This window comes from Rhinopithecus bieti, unplaced genomic scaffold (assembly GCF_001698545.2).
Source record: "Rhinopithecus bieti isolate Rb0 unplaced genomic scaffold, ASM169854v2 scaffold_7673, whole genome shotgun sequence".
Lineage (NCBI taxonomy): Eukaryota > Metazoa > Chordata > Mammalia > Primates > Cercopithecidae > Rhinopithecus > Rhinopithecus bieti.
The window spans coordinates 4,135,507-4,157,454 of record NW_016806375.1 but is presented as its reverse complement, the minus strand read 5'-3'; the positions used below and the strand labels follow the sequence as shown (position 1 = coordinate 4,157,454).

Below are 21,948 nucleotides of genomic sequence, written 5' to 3'. Positions count from 1 at the left end.
GCAGTGGCTGGATCTCAGCTCACTGCAAGCTCCACCTCCCAGGTTTACACCATTCTCCTGCCTCAGCCTCCTGAGTAGCTGGGACTACAGGCGCCCGCCACCTCGCCCGGCTAGTTATTTGTATTTTTTAGTAGAGACGGGGTTTCACTGGGGTAGCCGGGATAGTCTCGATCCCCTGACCTCGTGATCCGCCCCTCTCGGCCTCCCAAAGTGCTGGGATTACAGGCTTGAGCCACCGCGTCCGGCCTGACTTTGACATTCTTAATTGCATCAGCAAAAGTGATTAAAAAGTACTTCTAAAACCACTTGCATGAACTAGGTGTTTAAGGGAAACTGCTCACATTTATTCTCAGATACATTAATTAAAGGACACTTGATGTCTGTGGAGAATATAGCTGTTCCAGCCTTACTGCTTATTTTCTTCCTGAGTGAAAATAGGAACTTACGTGTTGGTGGCCATCTTGACATGAAACTACAAGATCCTTCCCCACATTATCATCCTACGCTGAAACCTGGAACCAGATCCACTCCCATTCAGCAGATGTTGATCAAGTGGCATGTAGGGGATAGAGAGATGATTGCATACAAAGATGAAAAAGAAAACACATTTCTGCCAGGGCCAGGTGCGGTGACTGACGCCTATAATTCCAGCACTTTGGGAAGCCAAGGCAGGTAGGATTGTTTGAGTTCGTGAGTTCGAGACCAGCCTGGGCAACATAGTGAGACCTTATTTTTACTTAAATAAAAATAATCAGCCAGGCATGGTGGCATGTGCCTGTAGTTCCAGATACTTTGGGAAGCTGAGGCTAGAGGATCACTTGGCCCTGGCACATAGAAGCTACAGTGAGCTATGATCGCATCACTGCACTCCAGCCTGGGTGACAGAATGAGACCCCATCTCCAAAAAAAGAAATTTGCCAGTATCAAACATGAAAAACAAAAAAAAAACTTAAGATATTTGAAGATGACAAGCAAATCATCTTCCCATTTTACAGATTTTATGGAAAGAACTCTTCTTATGTCCATGGGGGATTGGATTCGAATGGAAAGCCAGCAGATGCAGTCTACGGACAGAAAGTAAGCATTTCAAGCCTTATTTAGGCTGTTAAGCAGGTAGAAAATAACTCACAAAAGTGAAGTGGATCATACTTAATAGGTTTTGGTGATGAGGATCAAATTTCTCAACTTTTTAGTAAAAGTTGATGTGTTTTATTACTATTTGATTAATATATTTGTTGAAATATTTATGTGATGTCAGATTTGTTAAATTTGCATGATATAAAGCTTGTGTGTGTTGGAAGATAATTGGCTTTAGCATGGGGGTCATCTTTTTTAAACTTTGAAAAGTGTGTTAATTCAGAACAGTTATATAAAAAACTCAAGTGTGGTCACTGGGAATAGAGTATACAAAGAAACATCAAAATACAGTCTGCGTTTCCTGTAATTTAAATATGTACATTCTCTTTACCTGTGTTGTGTTGAAATTTTTTTTTTAGTTGGAGGTTATTTAAATTTTAAGGCATTCACAGTTGATTTTTTTTTTTTTAAGGAAATCCACAGGAAAGTGATGTCACAAAACTTCACCAACTGCCACACCAAGATTCGCCATGTTGACGCTCATGCCACACTAAATGATGGTGTGGTAGTCCAGGTGATGGGGCTTCTCTCTAACAACAACCAGGCTTTGAGGAGATTCATGCAAACGTTTGTCCTTGCTCCTGAGGTATGTATAGGAATGATTATTTTGTAATGATCCAATACATGAAAAAAGAAACAATGAACAGTTGTACATATCTTTAATGACACTTGAAATTTCAGACTTATAGAAAACTTGGAATAATGGTACAATAACTCCTATACACTCCTTACCTAGAGCAGCTGTCACCACTTGCCCCCATGTGTGTAATTCTTTCTCTAAAATACTCAAGTGGGCATTTCCTAAGAATAAAGAATTCTATTCCATTCTGTAGTACAGTTATCAAATTCAGGAAATGTTGATGCAGTATAATTATTCTATAATCCATATTTAAAATTTGGAAATTATCCCAATAATGTCTTAGAGTTATTTTTTTTCCTTGTCCAACATGGAATCTATAATTGCACATTGCATTTAGCTATCATGTCTCTAGTCTCTTCTAATCTGCAATTGTTCCTTAATCTTTTGTTTTTTTTTTATTGCATTGACATTTTTGAAGAGCATAATCACTTTTTTTTGTAGGATGCTTTACGTGTGTCATTCATTGCCTCACGTTAGAGAGGCACATTATGTCATTAAGTTGTGATATGAATTTTGATTAGTTAGGTTTTGCCACTGTAAAGTTAAATATGTTTTCTCTCTCTCTCTCTTTTGTTTTGGAGATAGAGTCTCACTCTGTCGTCCAGGCTGGAGTTCAGTGGCTCCATCTCTGCTCACTGCAACCTCTGCCTCCTGGGTTCAGGCTATTCTCCTGCCTCAGCCTCCCGAGTAGCTGGGACTAGGAGCGTGCCAGCACACTTGACTGATTTTGGCATTTTCAGTAGAAGACGGGGTTGCACCATGTTTGTCAGGCTGGTCTCTAACTCCTGACCTCAAGTGATCCACCTGCCTCAGCCTCCCAAAGTACAGGGATTACAGGTGTGAGCCACTGTGCCCAGCCTTATTTTTTCTCTTTTTGATTTGTAAATAAAGGATGGGAGATTCTCTATCTTTTTATCTTTTTTGAACACTTACGGCATAAGATGTTTCAGGTTCATCTTGCACTGTTCCTCGCCCAGCCCCTATTCTTGAATCACCTGTTCCTTCAAGGAGGCCTGGTTCTTTTTAGTTATACTTTGAAAAGGGTGACAAGTTTATATTGAATGATTGCATTTGTGTTTTCTTCCGGATTGGTCTAGACTGAACAAGGTTAGGAATCCAGTCTGCTTAAGCATATATATAGAAATGGCATAGTATGAACTTGCTGATTAAATCATTGTTTCTTCTAGCATTAATCTTAAATTTTCTTTTTAGGATAGCAAACCTAAAACACCTAAAATCTTTTAACCTTTGAATATGAGATAACTTTTTGTCTGTGCAAAATTACACGAAGCCATTACAGTCATAATTTTTAGAGGAAGGCTTAGATTAAAATGTAAAGATGTGGTAGACTTCTAAATATGCAAAGAATCACATGGAGTATGATTGTCAATTATAGGTTTAATTATAGTTTTTTTTTCTTTTAAAGGAAGTATCTAACTTCTTGTTAGTATAATACACTATTATGTAAACTGTCTCATTTAATACACAGAGTATTGAGGCATATGTTTATATCTTTCTTTTCTGTTTTTTGAGATAAGAATCTCACTGTGTTACCCAGGCTGGAGTGCAGTGGTAGGATCATGACGTACTGTAGCCTTGACTGCCTGGGCTGAAATGATAATCCCTCCTGAGCTTCCCAAGTAGCTGGGACCGCAAGCACAGGCCACTATTCCTGGCTAATTTTTGGTTTTTGTGTTTGTAGAGACACACTCTACAAAAAGTATGTTGCCCAGGCTAGTCTCAAACTCCTGGGCTTAAGCAGTTCTCCTACCTCAGCCGTCCAAAGTGTTGGGATTTCAGGAGTTGAGCGAGCCACTGTGCCTAGCTGATACCTCTCTTTTCACAGAGGAGTAACAGCCTTAGAAACTGAATAACTCATAAATTATATAATTGGATCTGCACTCAGGTGTGTCTTATACCTAGTGTGAACAATCTTTTTCAGACTACACTACTCTTGAGTGTTTATATCAATATTTTTGGATACAGACTTAGGGGAAATACCTGCTGAAGTTAGGAATATGATTGCCTTTTTTTTGTTTTTTTGAGACAAGGTCTTGCTCTGTTGCCCAGGCTGGAGTGCAGAGGTGCAGTCTGGGTTCACTGCACCCTCCACTTCCCGGGTTCAAGTGATCCTCCCACCTCAGCCTCCCTAGCAGCTGAGACTACAGGCGTGGCCCTTTATGTCTGTCTCATTTTTGTATTTTTAGTAGAGATGGGATTTCACCATATTGACCAGAGTGGTCTTGAACTCCTGACCTTAGGTGATCTGCCCGCCTTGGCCTCCTAAAGTGCTGGGATTACAGGCATGAGCCACTGCGCCCATCCAGAATATGATTGCCTTATAATGATTTGAGGTGTGAACTGTGGCATCTTACATACTTAGAACTTTGTCAGTTTCTGCATATTTATCTTGTGGTGAGGTAAAGTGTTTTGAGCAAACAAAATATATGTGAGTGTAGTCTTGTTACTAGCTATTGTAGAGTGGGCATTTTCAGTCTTGGCACTGTTGACATTTTGGATCAACTAATTCTTTGTTGTTGGAGCCTGTCATGTGCATTGCAGGAATTTAGCAGCATCCCTAACCTTATAAGTTGTCAGTAGCATTCCCTGTAGTGAATACTGAAATGTCGGCAGGGCATGCTGGCTCATACCCATAATTCAGAACTTTGGGAGACTGAGGCAGGAGGACCACTTGAGCCCAGGAATTAAAGACCAATCAGGGCAGTTTAACAAGATCTCGTCTCTACTCAAAAAAGAAAAAAAAAAAAGAGAAATTAACCTTTCAAGGTGGCACGCCACTGTAGTCCTAGCTACTTAGGAGGCTGAGGCAGGAGGATCCCTTGAGCCTGGGATGTCAAGGCTGCAGTGAGCTGTGATGGCCCACTGTACCCCCACCTGGGTGACAGCAAGACCCTGTCTGAAAACCCCACAACAACAAAAACTGAAATGTCTCCAGACATTGCCAGATGTCTCATGGAAGCAGGTGTGTCTCAGTCACCAATGGTGTGGAGTGATTTGACTTTGTAAAAGTCTGTTGAATAAATTAAAACTTTCTGTTGGCATTGCAGGGGTCTGTTGCAAATAAGTTCTATGTTCACAATGATATCTTCAGATACCAAGATGAGGTCTTTGGTGGGTTTGTCACTGAGCCTCAGGAGGGTAAGTAGTGAAATATTTTAAATTACTTGTCTAAGTTTTTTTTAATGGTATCAGATTGCCCTTAAGAGACTATGCGTTTCTTTACTGTTTTCATTACACTCTGTTCTTCATTAATAACTAATTATCATGGCATATGAAGAGTCTAAGGTTTTACTCTACTTGAAGCTGCTAACAGGTTAGCTTATATCGTGGATGTTAGTAGAAGACATAAGACTTTTAGGTCAGAAGGAGACAGGTTAACTCAGAGCAACGGTAGTAGCATTTTTGCCACATTTACCAACAGGATGTCATGAAGAAGGCTAGATGATACTTCTACTGCAGTGGGTTGTGTTAAAGGCATGGGACACTGAGTTTAGGGCACACAGATCTATTATAACAGGCAGTAAACATGCCTCCTCTTTGTGCTGGGGGGAGATACTCTTTCAAAGCTGTTTGCTCTATAAATGTTCTTGAAAGACAGTCTAGAAGAAAGGGTAGGCATGAAAGATGTGTAGACACAGAGACTCATGGAAAATTTTCTCCAAAATAATAGAATTTGCATGTTGTTTATTTGGCTGAGAGTATATTTATTTTGTAATATAGTTTTACAGATAAGCAGTCATTTGCCTAGCTAGTAAAGTGGTAGAGCCTGCATTAGATAACTGCCTAATGTAATTTGGCTAATGTAATGTAGCCAGTAAGGTGAAAGCCTGCATTAGGCTCCGTGTTCTTAAAAACCAAGACACTACAGTAGCCTTAAAGTCTATCCTTAAGGCCGGACGTGGTGGCTTATGCCTGTAATCCCAGCACTTTGGGAGGCCAAGGCAGGCGGATCACGAGGTCAGGAGATCGAGACCATCCTCACTAACATGGTGAAACCTTGTCTCTACTAAAAATAGAAAAAATTAGCCAGGCATGGTGGCGGACGCCTAGCTACTCGGGAGACTGAGGCAGGAGAATGGTGTGAACCCGGGAGGTGAAACTTTCAGTGAGCTGAGATTGCACCACTGCACTCTAGCCTGGGCGACAGAGCGAGACTCCATCTCAAAAAAAAAAAAGTCTATCCTTAAAAGCCTTAGTTCTGTCTTTAAAGGCAATGCCATGAGTTTTACCAAATTGCCCTGCTTTATTTATATGTGTTTTTCTTCACTGTTGTTTTGTGAACATTGTGAAAGTGAATGTATATGTGAATTCAGTGAGTACAAATTACTTTAAATATCTTTTTCTCACTTAAGAGTCTGAAGAAGAAGTAGAGGAACCTGAAGAAAGACAGCAAACACCTGAGGTGGTACCTGATGATTCTGGAACTTTCTATGATCAGGCAGTTGTCAGGTAAGAAAATTTTGTTCACATGTCCGGGGCTGCATAAGAACTTGCATTGTCTAGTCTTTCCCTTTGTTGGAGGGCATTTACATATTCTGAGAATTACCTCAAAATAATACTTTCTCAGAAGAATGGTTTTGTTTCTGGTAATTTTGACTAAACAAAAATATGTAACTTGTTAATAGTAAATTGTACTATGAAGGCAATCTCCTATTGCTTAGTTTAAATAATACCGGTTTCTTTTTGGTTTAGTTTTTTCTTGGTGTTAAGTGAAAACTTGCATATTGTTGATCAAGAGTTGGATGTATTGAGGTATTAAATGCTTTGAGGGAATATGAAGTGGACAGACACCTATTAGAGATCGGGCATAAATTGATATAAATACCAATATGTGAGTTAAGTAGCAATAAAGAATTTCATTACCTTCGTAAGTACATCATTGTACCTTTGGGTTTTTCCCCCCCCTTGTGATTAGAACAGAAATGTGTTTGATAGCAAAAGAAATCCATATTTACTTGTTACCATGTGACACTGAATGTTAATATTCAGTGCCTGAAGGGTGTTTCCAAGTGTTTTTCAAGGTATGATGAACTAATCAGGTTACTCACTTGGGTTGCTGCTTGAAAATGAAGATTCATGGTCCCACTGCAAACCTACTGAATTAGACTTTCAGGAGGCAAAACATCTGCAATTTTGTTTTTGTTCTTTTGAGACAGTCTCGCTCTCTTACCCAGGCTGGAGTGCAGTGCCATGATCTTGGCTGACTGCAACCTCCGCTTCCTGGGTTCAAGCAATCCCCTTGCCTCAGCCTCCTGAGTAGCTGGGACTACAGGCGCATACCACCATGCCCGGCTAATTTTTGTATTTTTGTAGAGATGGGGTTTCGCCATATTGGCCAGGCTGGTCTGGAACTCCTAATCGAGGCCCACCTTGGCCTCGAAAAGTGCTAGGATTACAGGTGTGTGCCTAGCCCCTCTGCAGTTTTAACAGCATTCCTGGTTTGATTTATGTGGAATTTTAAGAATTGTATTCTGAATCATAACTAATATATTTTCTCCCCCAAATTCCTTACGTGTTTGAAAGTTTTTGTGTGTTTGTGTTAAAAGCCACATATCATAAAATTTGCCATCTTAACCTTTTTTTTCATCTTAACCATTTTTAAGTATAAAGTATAGTAATGTTAACTGTATAGACACGGTTGTATGACAGATCTCTAGGACTTTTCACCTTACAAATCTTATTGAAGATAACTTTATATACCTTACAGACAGACTGTACCCATTGAATGGCAACCTTCTTTCCCCCCCTCCCCCAGCCTATTTTGAGAGTTTTTCTGATGTTGTATGCTAAATGAATTGTAATGATTGTGGGATTCCAGCCATAAAGTGGTTTGGTTCATTTTGATGTCCTGAATCATTTGCTCATCAGAATTTGTCAAATGGATTCCAGTGAAGTTATTGAGTGGCATTTTAAAATTACTTTTAAAACTCAGATATACGATTCTTAGATTTTTTTTTTTTTTTTTGACGGAGCTAACTCTGTGTTCTGGTTTCTGGTTAATAAGTGATGGGGAATTTTTTGCGAAATAAATGGTGGCAGAATGATATTTCTCAAATTTTTCCATCAAAGTAATGACATGGAAGAACATTTAGAGGAGCCTGTTGCTGAACCAGAGCCTGATCCTGAACCAGAACCAGAACAAGAACCTGTATCTGAAATCCAAGAGGAAAAGCCTGAGCCAGTATTAGAAGAAACTGCTCCTGAGGATACTCAGAAGAGTTCTTCTCCAGCACCTGCAGACATAGCTCAGACGGTACAGGAAGACTTGAGGGTATGAAACATGTCTTCATTTTTATTCTATTTCTAGTTATTTTTTAAAAAAGAAAAATCTCTGTTCTGTATTGCTGTTTGGTTGACTTTTGTAGATACATTTTCATATTGGTGGTTCATTTCAGGGAAATTTCTTAGATATTGAGCCATGCCTTTGATAAGAGAGAGGTAAGATGTGTATTAGTTTATTTCATCAAAATAAACCACTCCCTTCCCCTAGGTAACTTGAATGCCTGTTAGACTAGAAATTTTAGGTGCCACTGTAGCACCATGTCAGTGATTCCTTATCTTTTTAATATTTAATCTTTTACACTATAAATTATTACATGCTTGTTACTACAAGTGCATAACATCTTTTTAAGAAAAACAACATGGCAGAATATACTTTTCTTTTTCTATGAAATTTTTTTGAAGATAACTTTATAGTGGAAGTAGAAATGAACTGCTGAAGTAAAATTTCTTTTCTAGTTGGCATACCTGATTTCGGAAGTTTTCGGTTTGTCCTCCTGAGTCTTATTAGGGTGTTGTTAACTGAACTCATGAAACCTTTACATTTGGCGCTCTGGGAAGGAATATAATTTTTAGTGCTGTATTTACAGGCTCAGGGTTATGTCATTTGTTTGTTCAACAATTAATTCAAATTCCTGCTGTGTGTTAGGCATTGTTCAAAGTGTAGGTATTGGCAAAACAGATAGGGGGTGTTGCTCTCTGGCAGCTAATAGGTGAGTAGGAAAGAGCAATGTTGAAATGACTTTAGCTTGCAAGTGCAAAAAATTAGCTGTGTATGGTGATGCCTATGTGTGGTCCCAGCTGCTTGGGAGGCTGAGGTAGGAGGATTGCTTAGCCTGGGAAGTCAAGGCTGCAGTGAGCTATGATTATGTCACTGCATTCCAGCTTGGGAGACAGAGTAAGACCTTGTCACAATAAGAAAACAGTAAGAAGCAAGTGGAAAAGTAGTTTGACTGGACCAGATGACCACTTAGTTGGTTAATATAGTAAACCTAGTGAGAGAGAATGATGGCTTGAATTAGAGTTGTGGCAGTGGAAATGGAAAAGAAATAATTAGGTAGAATAACAGGTTGTGACAATTTTTAAATGTGTGAGAAAAGTGTTGATGATGATTCTACAGTTGATGTAATTGAGTCGATGTTTGTACCATGGATTGGATTGAATCACAGCAGGAAGAGCTGAGCTGATTTTAGAGGAGAGGGAATTTTGTTTGATTCACAAATTTGAATGGAAGTAGCTTTCCTTGGGCCAGGCGTTGTGGCTCACGCACTTAATCCCAGCACTTTGTGAGGCAGAGGGCAGGAGGGTTGCTCGAGTTCAGGAGTTAAAGACCAGCCTGGTCAATATAGTGAGACTTCATCTCTGCTAAAAAGAAAAAATAGCTGGATATGGTGGCACACGCCTGTAGTTTCAGCTGCTTGGGAAACAGGTGGGAGGATCACTTGAGCACAGGAGATGGAGGCTGCAGTGAGCTGTGTACATGCCATTGCATTCCAGCCTGGGCAACAGCTAGATTCTGTCTCAAAAAAAAAAAAAAAAAGTGAGTAGTTTCTTGAACCTAAGCCTCTCAGATTTGCCTGGTACTTGATCATCAGTCCCAAGGAATTTCAGTACTAAATTTTGAATAGCTGAAAGAGAGGAATCTTAATATATGTATAAACTCCATCCTGCCTGTGAGAATGTGTTACCATTTGTTGTGTACAGGCAATCAAGAGTTAGTAGCTTTTATATTGTTTTGATAAATGGTATAATTATGTAATGTTGGTATTGCTCCCTTAGACGTTTTCTTGGGCATCTGTGACCAGTAAGAACCTTCCACCCAGTGGAGCTGTTCCAGTTACTGGGATACCACCTCATGTTGTTAAAGTACCAGCTTCACAGGTAAGATCTTTATAAAACTTGTACATTAGGCAAGTGTACTTATATTTTGGTAATTTGATTCAACAGAGGTTTAGAGATTGTGAAAACTGGTCAGGTGCAGTGTGGCTCATGCCTGCAATCCCAGCACTTTAGGAGGCTGAAGCCAGCTGATCACTGGAGCCTAGGAGTTTGAAACCAATTCAGGCAACATAGTGAGACCCTGTCTCTACAAAAAAATAAGAAATTAGCCGGGCCTTGTGGCATGCATTTGTAGTCCTAGTTAATTAGGAAGCTGAGGTGGGAGGATTGCTTGAATCCAGGAGGTTGAGGCTGCGGTGAGTCATGATTGTGCCACTGCACTGCATCATGGGCGACACAGTGAGAATCTGGCTCAAAAAAAAAAAAACCCCAAATCATTGTAGAAACAAAACTGATACATAGGACAGAAGAAAAGGGTATAAGGTGGTTTTAATGATTTTCTTGTAAGGGAATTGTCCATTTTCTAGTTTAAAACTTGTTAGCTAAGAAACTTCATTAAGAAAAAGGATAAGCCTGCTTTGTTTTAACACAAAAGTTAACTTAAATTTTTTCAGCCCCGTCCAGAGTCTAAGCCTGAATCTCAGATTCCACCACAGAGACCTCAAAGGGATCAAAGGGTGCGAGAACAGCGAATAAATATTCCTCCCCAAAGGGGACCCAGACCAAGTAAGAGCTCAGAAGGGCGATTTCTCGTTTGGGGGATTTTGAGGTGAGAGCTTATTTTGGGAGGGCAGTTGATATTTATATACTTTAAAATAAAAATATTGTAGGGTTGATGGAATTGCCTGTTTTTAGGGTAGAGGGAAGACTATTGAATGTGAGCAGTCACTGAAAGATGTCTTCTTCCTCTTGCCTTTCATTGATGTTTTTGTCTCCTTTTAAGTCCGTGAGGCTGGAGAGCAAGGTGACATTGAACCCCGAAGAATGGTGAGACACCCTGACAGTCACCAACTCTTCATTGGCAACCTGCCTCATGAAGTGGACAAATCAGAGCTTAAAGATTTCTTTCAAAGTAGGTTATTGAGTTTTGAACACTAAATTCATCTAGTGTCTCTAGCACTGTACAGCAGAAATAGAAAATGAGCCACATGCGTAATTATAAATTTTCTAGTAGTCAAGGTAAAAAAAAAAAAAAAAAAAAAGGTAAAAAGAAACTGGATAATTTTAATAACATTTAACTCTTAAGGCATTGTCATTTCAACATGTAAGAATATGGTGAGAGATATTTTACACTTTTCATAATAAATCTTTGAAATCCAAATGTGCCTCCCATAATTTTACACTTATGAGAGGCACATCTCAATTCAGACCAGCTGTATTTATAGTTCAAGTGCTCAGTAGTCACATGCATCCAGTGGCTACTGTATTGGACTGTGTACATGGAATATTTAAAGGGAATGGTCTAAGTAGTTATCTGAGAATCTGTTTCACTTGCAGATTATGGGAACGTGGTGGAGTTGCGCATTAACAGTGGTGGGAAATTACCCAATTTTGGTTTTGTTGTGTTTGATGATTCTGAGCCTGTTCAGAAGGTCCTTAGCAACAGGGTAAGCAGCTTTTCATCTTGATTTGTTTTTTTAAAAGGGTTTTGGTTCTTTAGAATATATTTATCTTTACAGCTGGGTCTTTATGTAAAGTGCAGTTTATTCCAACATATTCAGGTAATTTATTCCATTATTTTCAACCATTGTTAAAAGACCTGCCTGGGGTTTAGAAAACGAAACTTATGTTTAAATAACTTAGTTTTTGAAAACATGAATTATGAGAATGAGAAAATGAATAGTTATCAGTGCACTGAGATTTACGTAACTACCTTTCCTTGGTGTTGGCTTTTCGTGTACAAGAGTTGAAATACAAACCTACTTTTAACTATTAGATAAGAGCCAGTTTGCCCAGGGCAGTTTTGGTGTACTGCTGTTTTGTAGAGAATAACTATTAAGAACTTCTCCTATAAGTCAATAAGTTGGGTTTGGAAGATAAATTACATAGTCAGACTACTTGGAACCACCCTTACTAACAGCACTCTTACCCTGTAAATTCTAATATTAGAAGAATTTGTAGAATGGAAATCTTACTGTCGTAGCCCCAAAGAAAGCTTCCCCTCCCCTAGCAAAAAACTGCTTTTTGTAGTAGTCTAGAAGAACAAGGGTATAAATGATATTAATTTACTAAGCTATACTTTTTTATTGAGGTGAAATTTACATAACACCTAACCATTTAAAAATGTACAACTTAATTGCATCTAGAACACATATTGTGCAACCATTACTTTTAATTCCAAAAGTTTTTTACCAATAGCCATAAGCTCTTTACTCACTAAGCAGTCATTCCTTGTACCTGTCTCCCCAGCCCCTTGCAGCCACTAATCTGCTTTCTGTCCCTGTGGATTAAAATTGTGTACTTTAAACCATGTAATAGAAATATTGCAGATCAGTGATATTCTCCAGAATGCTAATGGGCATACTGCAAGGTTTTTTTTTTATTTGAGACAGGGTCTCGCTCTGCTGCCCAGGCTGGGGTACAATGGTGTGATCTCGGCTCACTGCAACCTCCACCTCCCGGGTTCAAGCAGTTCTCCTGCCTCAGCCTCCTGAGTAGCTGGGATCACAGGTGCCCCTCACCGTGCCCAGCTGATTTTTTTGTATTTTTAGTAGACATGGGGTTTCCCCATATTAGCCAGGCTGGTCTCGAACTCCTGACCTCAGGTGATCCACTGACCTTGGCCTCCCAAAGTGCTGGGATTATAGGTGTGAGCCAGTGCACCTGGGCATACTGCATAGTTTAATGTTGTGGTCATAACATTATGTCAACCTGAGTATGCACATACACATTATCTTTCAAATTATTTTACCACATATTTTTGTGAAGCATCTCCTGCAAAATACTGTTTGAGAAATGAGAGAACAGTGGTTCATCTCACCAAAGCCACTGAAGAACCCAGAAATGTCCAGTAGGCTTTGTAGATAAATCCATCATTCAGCACGTTATTAGGCCTAGTGGCCACCCTTCATTTCATGGTATTGATAGAAGTCTGCTATGCTTCCTTCAGTAATTTTTTGTGTGAGCAGAAATAGCTTATGTAAGACTGACTGCCCTGGTGTATGACATACTGTAGTGTAGCTTAGCGGTTCAAAGCTTATTTTTCCCAGTTTGGAGGCCTTGGTTTATATTTTCCTTTCATCACTCATTAGTGTTGTGACCCATGGGACAAGTTACTTAACCTCCCCAGTCCTTAGTTTGCTAGTCCTTAAAGTAAGTATCTACCGTCAGAGGGTTGTTATAAAGGTTAAGTGAGTTAATAAATTTGAATAGAACACTTCTCTGACACATAGTACTGTTAGATGCTCATTTTAAGAAATTAGAAAATTATATTGCTGGTGAAGAGCATAATTGAATATATTGAAATGTTTGGTAACTTTGGCTCTGTTAGGAAACGAAGCCCAAGACTATCCAAACTTCTCAGGAGGTGAAGAACAAGTTAAAGTTTATGTCAGATTAATGAAGTTTTTATTTTAAATATATACGTACTTTGCATAAATATGTACAGTACCATCTTTTCACATTGGCGATGATGAGGTTTTATTCTAAGCCTCCAAATCTATGGGGAAGGTGGCAATTCTTTATTCAATTTACATAATTATATGAGAAAAAATAAGTAGGATGAGAGTTAACTTGTGCTGCTGTGCTATTTAAAATGGCTTTTTAAAACTGGCCTGCCTACCTAATCACCTTTCCATGTATTTGTTAATGGTAAATTGTATGTTCTCAGTTAAAAACTGAACTGTTGTAATCCCAGCACTTTGGGAGGCTGAGGCAGGCGGATCACTTGAGGTCAGGAGTTTGAGACCAGCCTAGCCAACATGGCGAAGCCCTGTCTCTACTAAAAATACAAAAATTAGCCAGGTGTGGTGGCGGGTGCCTCTAATCCCAGCTACTCTGGAGGCTGGGGCAGGGAAAATCGCTTGAACCTGGGAGGCAGAAGTTGCGGTGAGCCAAGATCATGCCATTGCACTCCAGTCTGGGTGACAAGTGAAACTGTGTTGCATTAAAAAAACAAACAAAAAACTGAACTGTGAGAATTTAGCTGATTTATAATCTGCTGGTTTTTTTTTTTTTCTGAGACGGTGTCTCGCTCTGTTTCCCAGACTGGAGTGCAATGGTGCGATCTTGGCTCACTGCAACCTCCGCCTCCCAGATTCAAGTGATTCTCCTGCCTCAGCCTCCTGAGTAGCTGGGACTACAGGCGTGTGCCATCATGCCTGGCTAATTTTTGTATTTTTGTAGTAGAGATGGTGTTTCACCATGTTGGTCAGGCTGGTCTTGAACTCCTGACCTCGTGATCCACCTGCCTCAGCCTCCCAAAGTGCTGGGATTACAGGTGTGAGCCATTGCCCAGCCTCTGCTGGTTCATTATTATAGCTTTCTTTGATAGTGATAGCTCATCACTACTCTAAGTCTGGTCACCTTGATTCTTACAGCCCATCATGTTCAGAGGTGAGGTCCGTCTGAATGTCGAAGAGAAGAAGACTCGAGCTGCCAGGGAAGGCGACCGACGAGATAATCGCCTTCGGGGACCTGGAGGCCCTCGAGGTGGGCTGGGTGGTGGAATGAGAGGCCCTCCCCGTGGAGGCATGGTGCAGAAACCAGGATTTGGAGTGGGAAGGGGGCTTGCACCACGGCAGTGAATCTTCATGGATCTTCACGCAGCCATACAAACCCTAGTTCCAGCAGAATGGTGAATTTCTTCGACCAGCCTTTGGTATCTTGGAGTATGACCCCAGTCTGTTATAAACTGCTTAAGTTTGTATAATTTTACTTTTTTTGTGTGTTAATGGTGTGTGCTCCCTCTCCCTCTCTTCCCTTTCCTGACCTTTAGTCTTTCACTTCCAATTTTGTGGAATGATATTTTAGGAATAATGGACTTTTAAAGAAGAAAAAAAAAAGACTGAATTTCCTTGCTTACTTTGCATATACAGACTGGATTTTTTTTTTTTAACAGCCATTTCCCCAAAGGAATGTCTTGTGTATTACTGACATTTGGTATGTTTCATTCATTGGAATATTTCTTATTTTCTACGTGTTTCAAAAGCCTGTAAGAAATACAGGATTTGATAATATTTTGAAGGCAGGAAAAACCCAAATTGTTTCTTCTTTGAGAGTCATGACTACCTTCTAGTGTGGAGAAATTGCCATTGGAAAATTTGACAATTTTGATTCTCACTGGTATGTTTAAAAACGGAATAAAAGGAATAGAAATTTTCTTTTGATAAAGGATCACAAAACAATTCTAAAACCTACTGTTTTACCATTGAAATTTAAAATTGCTGATAATAGGTTTTAAATGCTCGAGAATGCAACTATAGGCTTTCTTGCAACTGTTGTTTTAACAGTAGTTTTTCAGTTTAATTTGTATTTGCTAAAAAAACAAAACAAAAGCAAAAAAATTCCCAAAACTCAGATAACAACCAGAGCAAAACTGTTGTGCCTTCTATTTATCTTTGATTTCAGTCTTGGCAATTGTTTAAACAAAAATAATTTTAAAAAAATCTAGATTTGTTTTATTAGGTCCAGAGTATGTGGGGAGTTACAGAATCCCTCTTTCATCACTTTGTGTATGTCTTTTGTTAACTTGTTTGTTATGCCTTATTCTAAAATTGAGTCTCAAACTGGAATGCCTTCGAAGACAGATGCTTCTATAGAGGTTCTTTGACCTAAATAGTTCAGCATTTGTGTTTTTATTCTGGTATCTAATCAGATTCCTAATCATAGCCCATAAGAAGGAATGTTACTTTAATATTGGACTTTGCTCATGTGCTCGTGTCCGCATTTTTTTTCTTAAAATCATAGCCATATGGTAAATTTTCTATTTTGTTATGGTTCTCTTTTATTGATTGGCATGCAGTGGGTGTTACTTGGAAATGGCCAATTTTTATTAAAATATTTCTGGAAGAAAATTTAATCTGGCAATATAGACTAATACTCGTTTCACATATGTGTTATTTGTTGAGTGCTGTTTGTGAGATGGGTGAAGGTTTTGTTTACACGTGTGAAACAAATTTTGTGTGATTATTTATCATTACTAATTGAAGGGCAACCAGGTTGTAAAATTCAGCGTATTTATTTTCTTAACAGTATTCATCTTTAGGACTGTCGTTTGAAGATAGCATAGGAATATTTGGTTTGTGTTACTGAGAAACTCTAGGTTTGCTGTGATGGTTAAGACCACAGTGAAGTTGGTATTACCAGTTTGGTTCCAGTTCCTCGAATATTTGAAAATTGGCAGCATCTCCTTTACATAAACTTAATGTAACTGAATCACATGGGTTTTTTGTAGGGTTAGTTTAAGTAACTTTGGTAACCACTTTTGGCCCAGATCAGTGGTAACAGGAAGAAATACAACTTATACTTGTGTAGCTTATATTAAGCATATGGTGGGTGGAAAGAAAAGTTTAGTCTGAGTTACTTTGAAAAAACAAATTACTTTGTGGTAACTTCAAGGTAATAAATTATGGATAGCCTAGAAATTATCCTTCACAGGTGAATACTAAATTACACATTTCAAAACAGGAGTTCTTCCTACTTGGAGACTTAACAGCATTAACTAGATGCAGCAGTCCTCAGCTTGGCGTTATCACATCCTAGAGGACATTTAGAAATGTGTGAAATTTGGAAGGTTTGTTGGAGAGACATGCATCTGGCATTTATTGGGTGGGGTCTAAGGATACCAAATGTGTAAAAATGAAGCAACCCCACTGAGAATACTGATAGTCCCTATTCCTGTGGGTGGGTGGAGCTGTGGGATTAGAAGAACTGGAATGAAGACTCATTCTTTTGAAACTCAGCCTCAGATAAATAACAAACTAGGAAATGGAAATCTGTTTCAAGAATTACAGTAATGTCTACTCTAAGAAATTAGTAATTTCACTTTTTATTGTCTGTACCAAATGTATGTGTGTGTTGTGTATGTGTGTGTAAATGTGGAGAGGTGGTAGCAATACATGCTGATGCTGCTTGCAATTTGTTGCAGGGAATTACTGCACAATCAGAAAATACAAGGCTTCCCCAGTACTTTCAGTCATCAGAGTTGGGATGATTGTGAGGTTTTGAATGATGGTATTGGACCTAAGAAATAGGATTAACATGATCAGCACTGTTGAGAATCCTCGTACAATTATGTACATTATTGCATGTAGAGTAAACATGAGAGCTCAGAGATGTATACATTTCCACTGCTGGAAAATGATTATGTTAGGGCAACATTTTCTATAGGTGGCAGCAGTAGGAGCTCATCACATTGAACGTTTTCAGATTTTAAAATGAAAATTTTCATCCATAGGAATGGCCCAATGTATAGTTATTAGCTACTGAACTTAGAACTCTTGACCCATGAGGTTTTGTTTTTTAATTTTATTTTACAGAGGCAAGGTCTTGCTATGTTGTCAGGCTGGTCTGAAGCTCCTGGCCTCGTCAGTCCTCCTGCCTTCCAAGTAGCCAAAACTATGGGTGTGCACCATTGCACCTGGCCTCATGAGTATTTTAGCTAGATAAGATTTGTTTGGTTCAGTGGGTCTTAGTTTTTTAAGACTTGTTGATGGATAATTAGAGATCTTGGGCCTTAAACTGTATTTTTGTGTTAGTGGTGAGGTTGGGCTTTACTTTGTATATTCCAGTGTTCTCAACTTTGTCAGATAGTGCTAGGGACCAGTGAGATCGATAATCCAAAAATAATAATTTGACTTTGGATGAGTATGTCATTACCACAGTGTTAGTTGATTTGCACTTTAGGTTAGAAAAGTTAATTTTCACATCTGTGCTGCGGATTAGGTGATACTGTCCTCAGCACAATAGATGAGGAAGAAACTGAATCAGAGCAGTTAAATGACAGGCTTCCAAGTCATCCATGTAGCAAGGAGCGCATTGGTCTCCCAAACTGATGATTTTTGTCTGGAACCATCATGCCCCCCTAATTACATTTCAGTAACATAGACCGCAATGAACTTCCTACTGTAGGGAGACTTGAGTCTAGAATACATTCAGAACAAGGTTAACATTACAGTTCTTAATTTCCTTTAGGGCAAACAAGATAATTAAAGTTGGATTTTGTGAGTCTTTTTGATTTGCAGATTATATATGGTAACACAATAGTAGTGGTTTGTTTTTAAGTTTTTTTCTCATCTGATTTGATAATTTAGTGCAAACTTCAAATCTGGATGTGGATAACAATATTGTTATTAGAGCATAATCCAGGTGAGTTTATAGAATTTGTGTTTTGTGCTTATAAACTGTCACCTTCTGATACTTTTCTTCATCCCTCTGTTTGAAAAACCCTCGTAGAATTTAACAATTTAATGGAAAATGTTGCACTTTATAGAAGGCCATTTTAGAACTTATAGGTAACCTTTCTGAAGAGCTTAGATTTGTAGACCACTGTTTTTGCTGAGTGACATTTCTTTTAAATGGTTGCATTTGTCAAATCTATAAAGATGTCTTTTATATTGCAGTTTTCTTTTTGTGCTACTTAAAGGAATCTTTGCAGTACTGCATACAGATAATTGTTGACCTTTTAGTTGAGCCGTTTTAAACTTGCAAAAGAAGTATCATCAACATTTATTTGAATATCAGGTTTTTTAGCTAACTGCCTAATGTACCAAAAAAACTTTGCAATGTCTTATGTAGGCTGAGGGGTTGAGTTAAAGTTGCTAATCAAGTAATGGCCATGTGGCACAAGATGATAACTAAGAATTTCTGGTTCCAAGGGGATTTATATTTGTTGAATGTTGAGGTTCTGGGGACCATAGGTGGGCCTGTCAACTCTTAACAGACTATAGTAAAGGAGAGATGGTGGCACATGTGAGATAAAACTTGTTTATATTTACATTCTTACTAGTGGATAGATACCACCTCAGAACAACACTGAAATTAAATTGCCTTGTTCATGCTTTCATGTCTCAAATCAAGGCCTGAATGAGTAAAAAGATGATTAGAGGTTACCTAAAACCCTTAACCGTTTTGGTTTTTGATTATGCGTATGCGTTGACTTGGAATTAGGTTTTTAGTTTCTGTTTATGTGACTTAGTTTGAGAACATTGGATTCATCTTCTCTCCACAGTTTCTACTTAAACCTAGTAGCTTATTTTAATTCCCTGTAAGTAAGAGGAAAATAATATAGGGAATCTGATCAACTATTTCTTTAATAAATCATGTGACCTGGGCAATTACAGAAATTCATATTTGTTTAGTATTTTGAAATGTGGCCAGTGTCCCAGATTTGTAAGCTACAGTGTGCATACAGTGCATTTTTTTTTTAAGTGAATTAAGGATGTTTTGGGATTTTTTTTTTTTAAGTGAATTAAGGATGTTTACCAGAAATTACTGATTTACTGAACCAAGTATTTATTTTCAAGAACTCACTTATGGGGAAGGTTGCCTATATTGGTAGTAATTAGAGGGAAGATTAAATCCTGTTTAACCTGAATAGAAACAGTTTTAACTATTGCTGAAGTTAAAATCACTTTGGGGTGGGTTGGGGTGGCTCATGCCTGTAATCCCAGTGCTTTTGAGAGACTGAGGCCAGAGGATTGCTTGAGGCCAGGGATTTGAGACCAGCTTGGGCAACACAGCAAGACCCTGGCTCTACAGATAATTGAAAAGTGAGCCAGACGTGGTGGCGCATTCCTGTAGTCTCGGTCTCTCAGGAGGCTGAGGCAGGATATTGCCTGAGCCCAGGAGTTGGAGGCTGCAGTGAGTTATGATCATGCCACTGCACTCTAACCTGGGTGACAGAGTGAGACCCGGTCTCTAAAAAACAAAAAAAATTAGAAAACAAAACAAAAACCACTTTGGTTACTCATTGTCCTTATGTTTTGATGTCAGTTGTTCTCCTAAATTTTAAAATTTTGTTAGGAAGATTGGATGTACACTGATTTGGCCCTTTAAATGACATTATACCAAGAAGCTGGTATAAGGAAGTAGGAGAGGAGAAAACTTTTGAAAACCATTTGGTGCATGCTAAGGTAGCTTGTAGGACATGTGGTTTTAAAAAATTCATGAATTTTGAAGAAGGATAGGGTGGGAGTAAAATTTAGCTGATAGCATAGGGATCATTTGTCATTTATATAGAAAATAATTATATTTTGAGTGAGAAGCATCAGACTTAAATTTTTTTTCTTCTATTTTGATTATTACCACAAAGAACGGAGAAACTCTCAGAATTCTTTGAATCATAGAATGTTAGTACTGGAAAGGACTGGTAAGTGACCTGTACAACCCATTCATTTTACAAATGATCAGATAATTGGCTAGTAGAGTCCCAGATCTGCTTCTAGAAGTAATACGGTGATCATCAGTTTAGATTCACTATAGGAAGGCCAGCACTGTTAAAGTTCGTCAGGAGAAAAAGGGAAGGTATCACTTTTTGTATGTTCGCCCAGTTGCTTCTGTAGTTTTCATACCCCTGTTTTCTCTATTTTCTTAGAACTGTCTTTAATGGCTCAGCTCTACCAGGGCTTGTTGTCTAAGGACATTAACTTGTGCTCCCCTCAGGGATGAGTTTACTACTAGCTGTCAGAAAGCTATTGGGTATCCTAATGTGTTAATAGCTGAAACTCAGCTGTAATTTCTCCTAAATACTTCAGCATTTTGCATTCTGTACATTGTGGTGCTTTTTCCACCTTGTATTGTTGTAATTGTAAGCTCCTAGGGGGCAGCAATTTGGTCTTAGGCGTGTACCCTGTTTAGTGCCTGGCAATGCCATGTTTATATCAAGGTCTTAATATTACTTTTCAGTTATTTTTCCCACTCTTCATGGAAGTGATGCTCCAGCCTTGCTAAAACACTTAGGGTCCTCCCGATAAGCCAGGCATTGTGATTCCTTGGCTTCAAGTGCCTTCTCTCTTCCCTGAAGGTCCACTGAGATCTACACTCTCCCCTTTCCTCCGATCTCTTGCCATGTAAGTAATTTTTTTTTTTAAAGATCAGTACAAGAGCTGTGTTTTTTCCTAAGAAAAAATTGGCAACAGGAATGGGGAGTAGCCCTTTTTGGGGCTGATCTGTCCGAGGAACAAATCCATTCTCATCTACTTCCCACATTGTCCCTCTTGTTTGAGGTCCTGTTCCGACCTTCATTTCTAAAACTGTTCTAGAGCACTTTGTCTTTCTCATAGTTCATAACTTACCCCTTCAATCTAGAATTAGAATTACATTATCTGTTTTACTACTTTACTAGACTGTAAGCTCCTGGAAGACAAGGACTAGGGAGTTAATCTCTATATTCCACCAGAAGGTACAGTGACTCACAACTAGAGTCTTTAGATGATAACTTACTGAGTTGAATAACTTAATATATTTTCTGTTTTCATTCCTAAGGGAGGTATGTCTGGAGATAGACCTTGAATTTAATAAATGTTAGGCACTACACCATTTTAGTGGAGGAAATTGTTGGGAAATTTGGGGGGATGGGTATAGAAGCGGGAGGAAGTCACTGGCCATTTTGAGGTGCTTCCATTGGTCTGGGTAACTAGCCGTTTCTTCCTGATTATGCCTGGTATATCCCAGGCAGTTTGTTTCTGTGCAGAATAATTTTACATGAAATTTTCATTTCTTTGCCAAAACTTGTTCCTTCTTTCAGTTCATGACATCATCCATGCTAAAGTCTGAGTCATCTGCTTCCATTTTTGTTATTCCCAATATCCAGTCTTCAGCTAAGTCCTGTCAGTTCTACCTCAAGTCTTTCATGTCTGTCTTCCTCACCTATGTAATTTCAGTACTCTCTCAGCTTCACTTAACCTCTTCTTACTCCCGCCTACTTTATACACAATGTTAGATTCATCTTACTGAAACATAGCTCTGACCATGTATCCCATGTATGTGTTCTCTCTCCCCTATTAGACTGTAAGCTCCTTATGGGCAGGATCTGTGTCTGAGTCATCTTTGTATCTTGCCTAGCACCTATCAATAAATACTTCTTGAATGAA

The 21,948-nt window shown here is 38.8% G+C and overlaps 1 protein-coding gene across 1 annotated transcript in view; it reads left to right on the top strand.

The window, feature by feature from the left end:
- The window catches only part of G3BP1 (G3BP stress granule assembly factor 1), a 40,158-nt gene extending 18,210 nt beyond the window's left edge, over positions 1-21,948 (top strand). The window contains exons 3-12 of the mRNA XM_017875728.1: positions 996-1,077; positions 1,550-1,723; positions 4,846-4,936; positions 6,151-6,247; positions 7,868-8,069; positions 9,857-9,958; positions 10,531-10,642; positions 10,860-10,988; positions 11,414-11,523; positions 14,455-21,948. Coding sequence (XP_017731217.1) covers positions 996-1,077; positions 1,550-1,723; positions 4,846-4,936; positions 6,151-6,247; positions 7,868-8,069; positions 9,857-9,958; positions 10,531-10,642; positions 10,860-10,988; positions 11,414-11,523; positions 14,455-14,661 — 1,306 coding nt within the window. The 3' untranslated portion in view covers positions 14,662-21,948. The remainder of the gene's footprint in view (positions 1-995; positions 1,078-1,549; positions 1,724-4,845; positions 4,937-6,150; positions 6,248-7,867; positions 8,070-9,856; positions 9,959-10,530; positions 10,643-10,859; positions 10,989-11,413; positions 11,524-14,454) is intronic.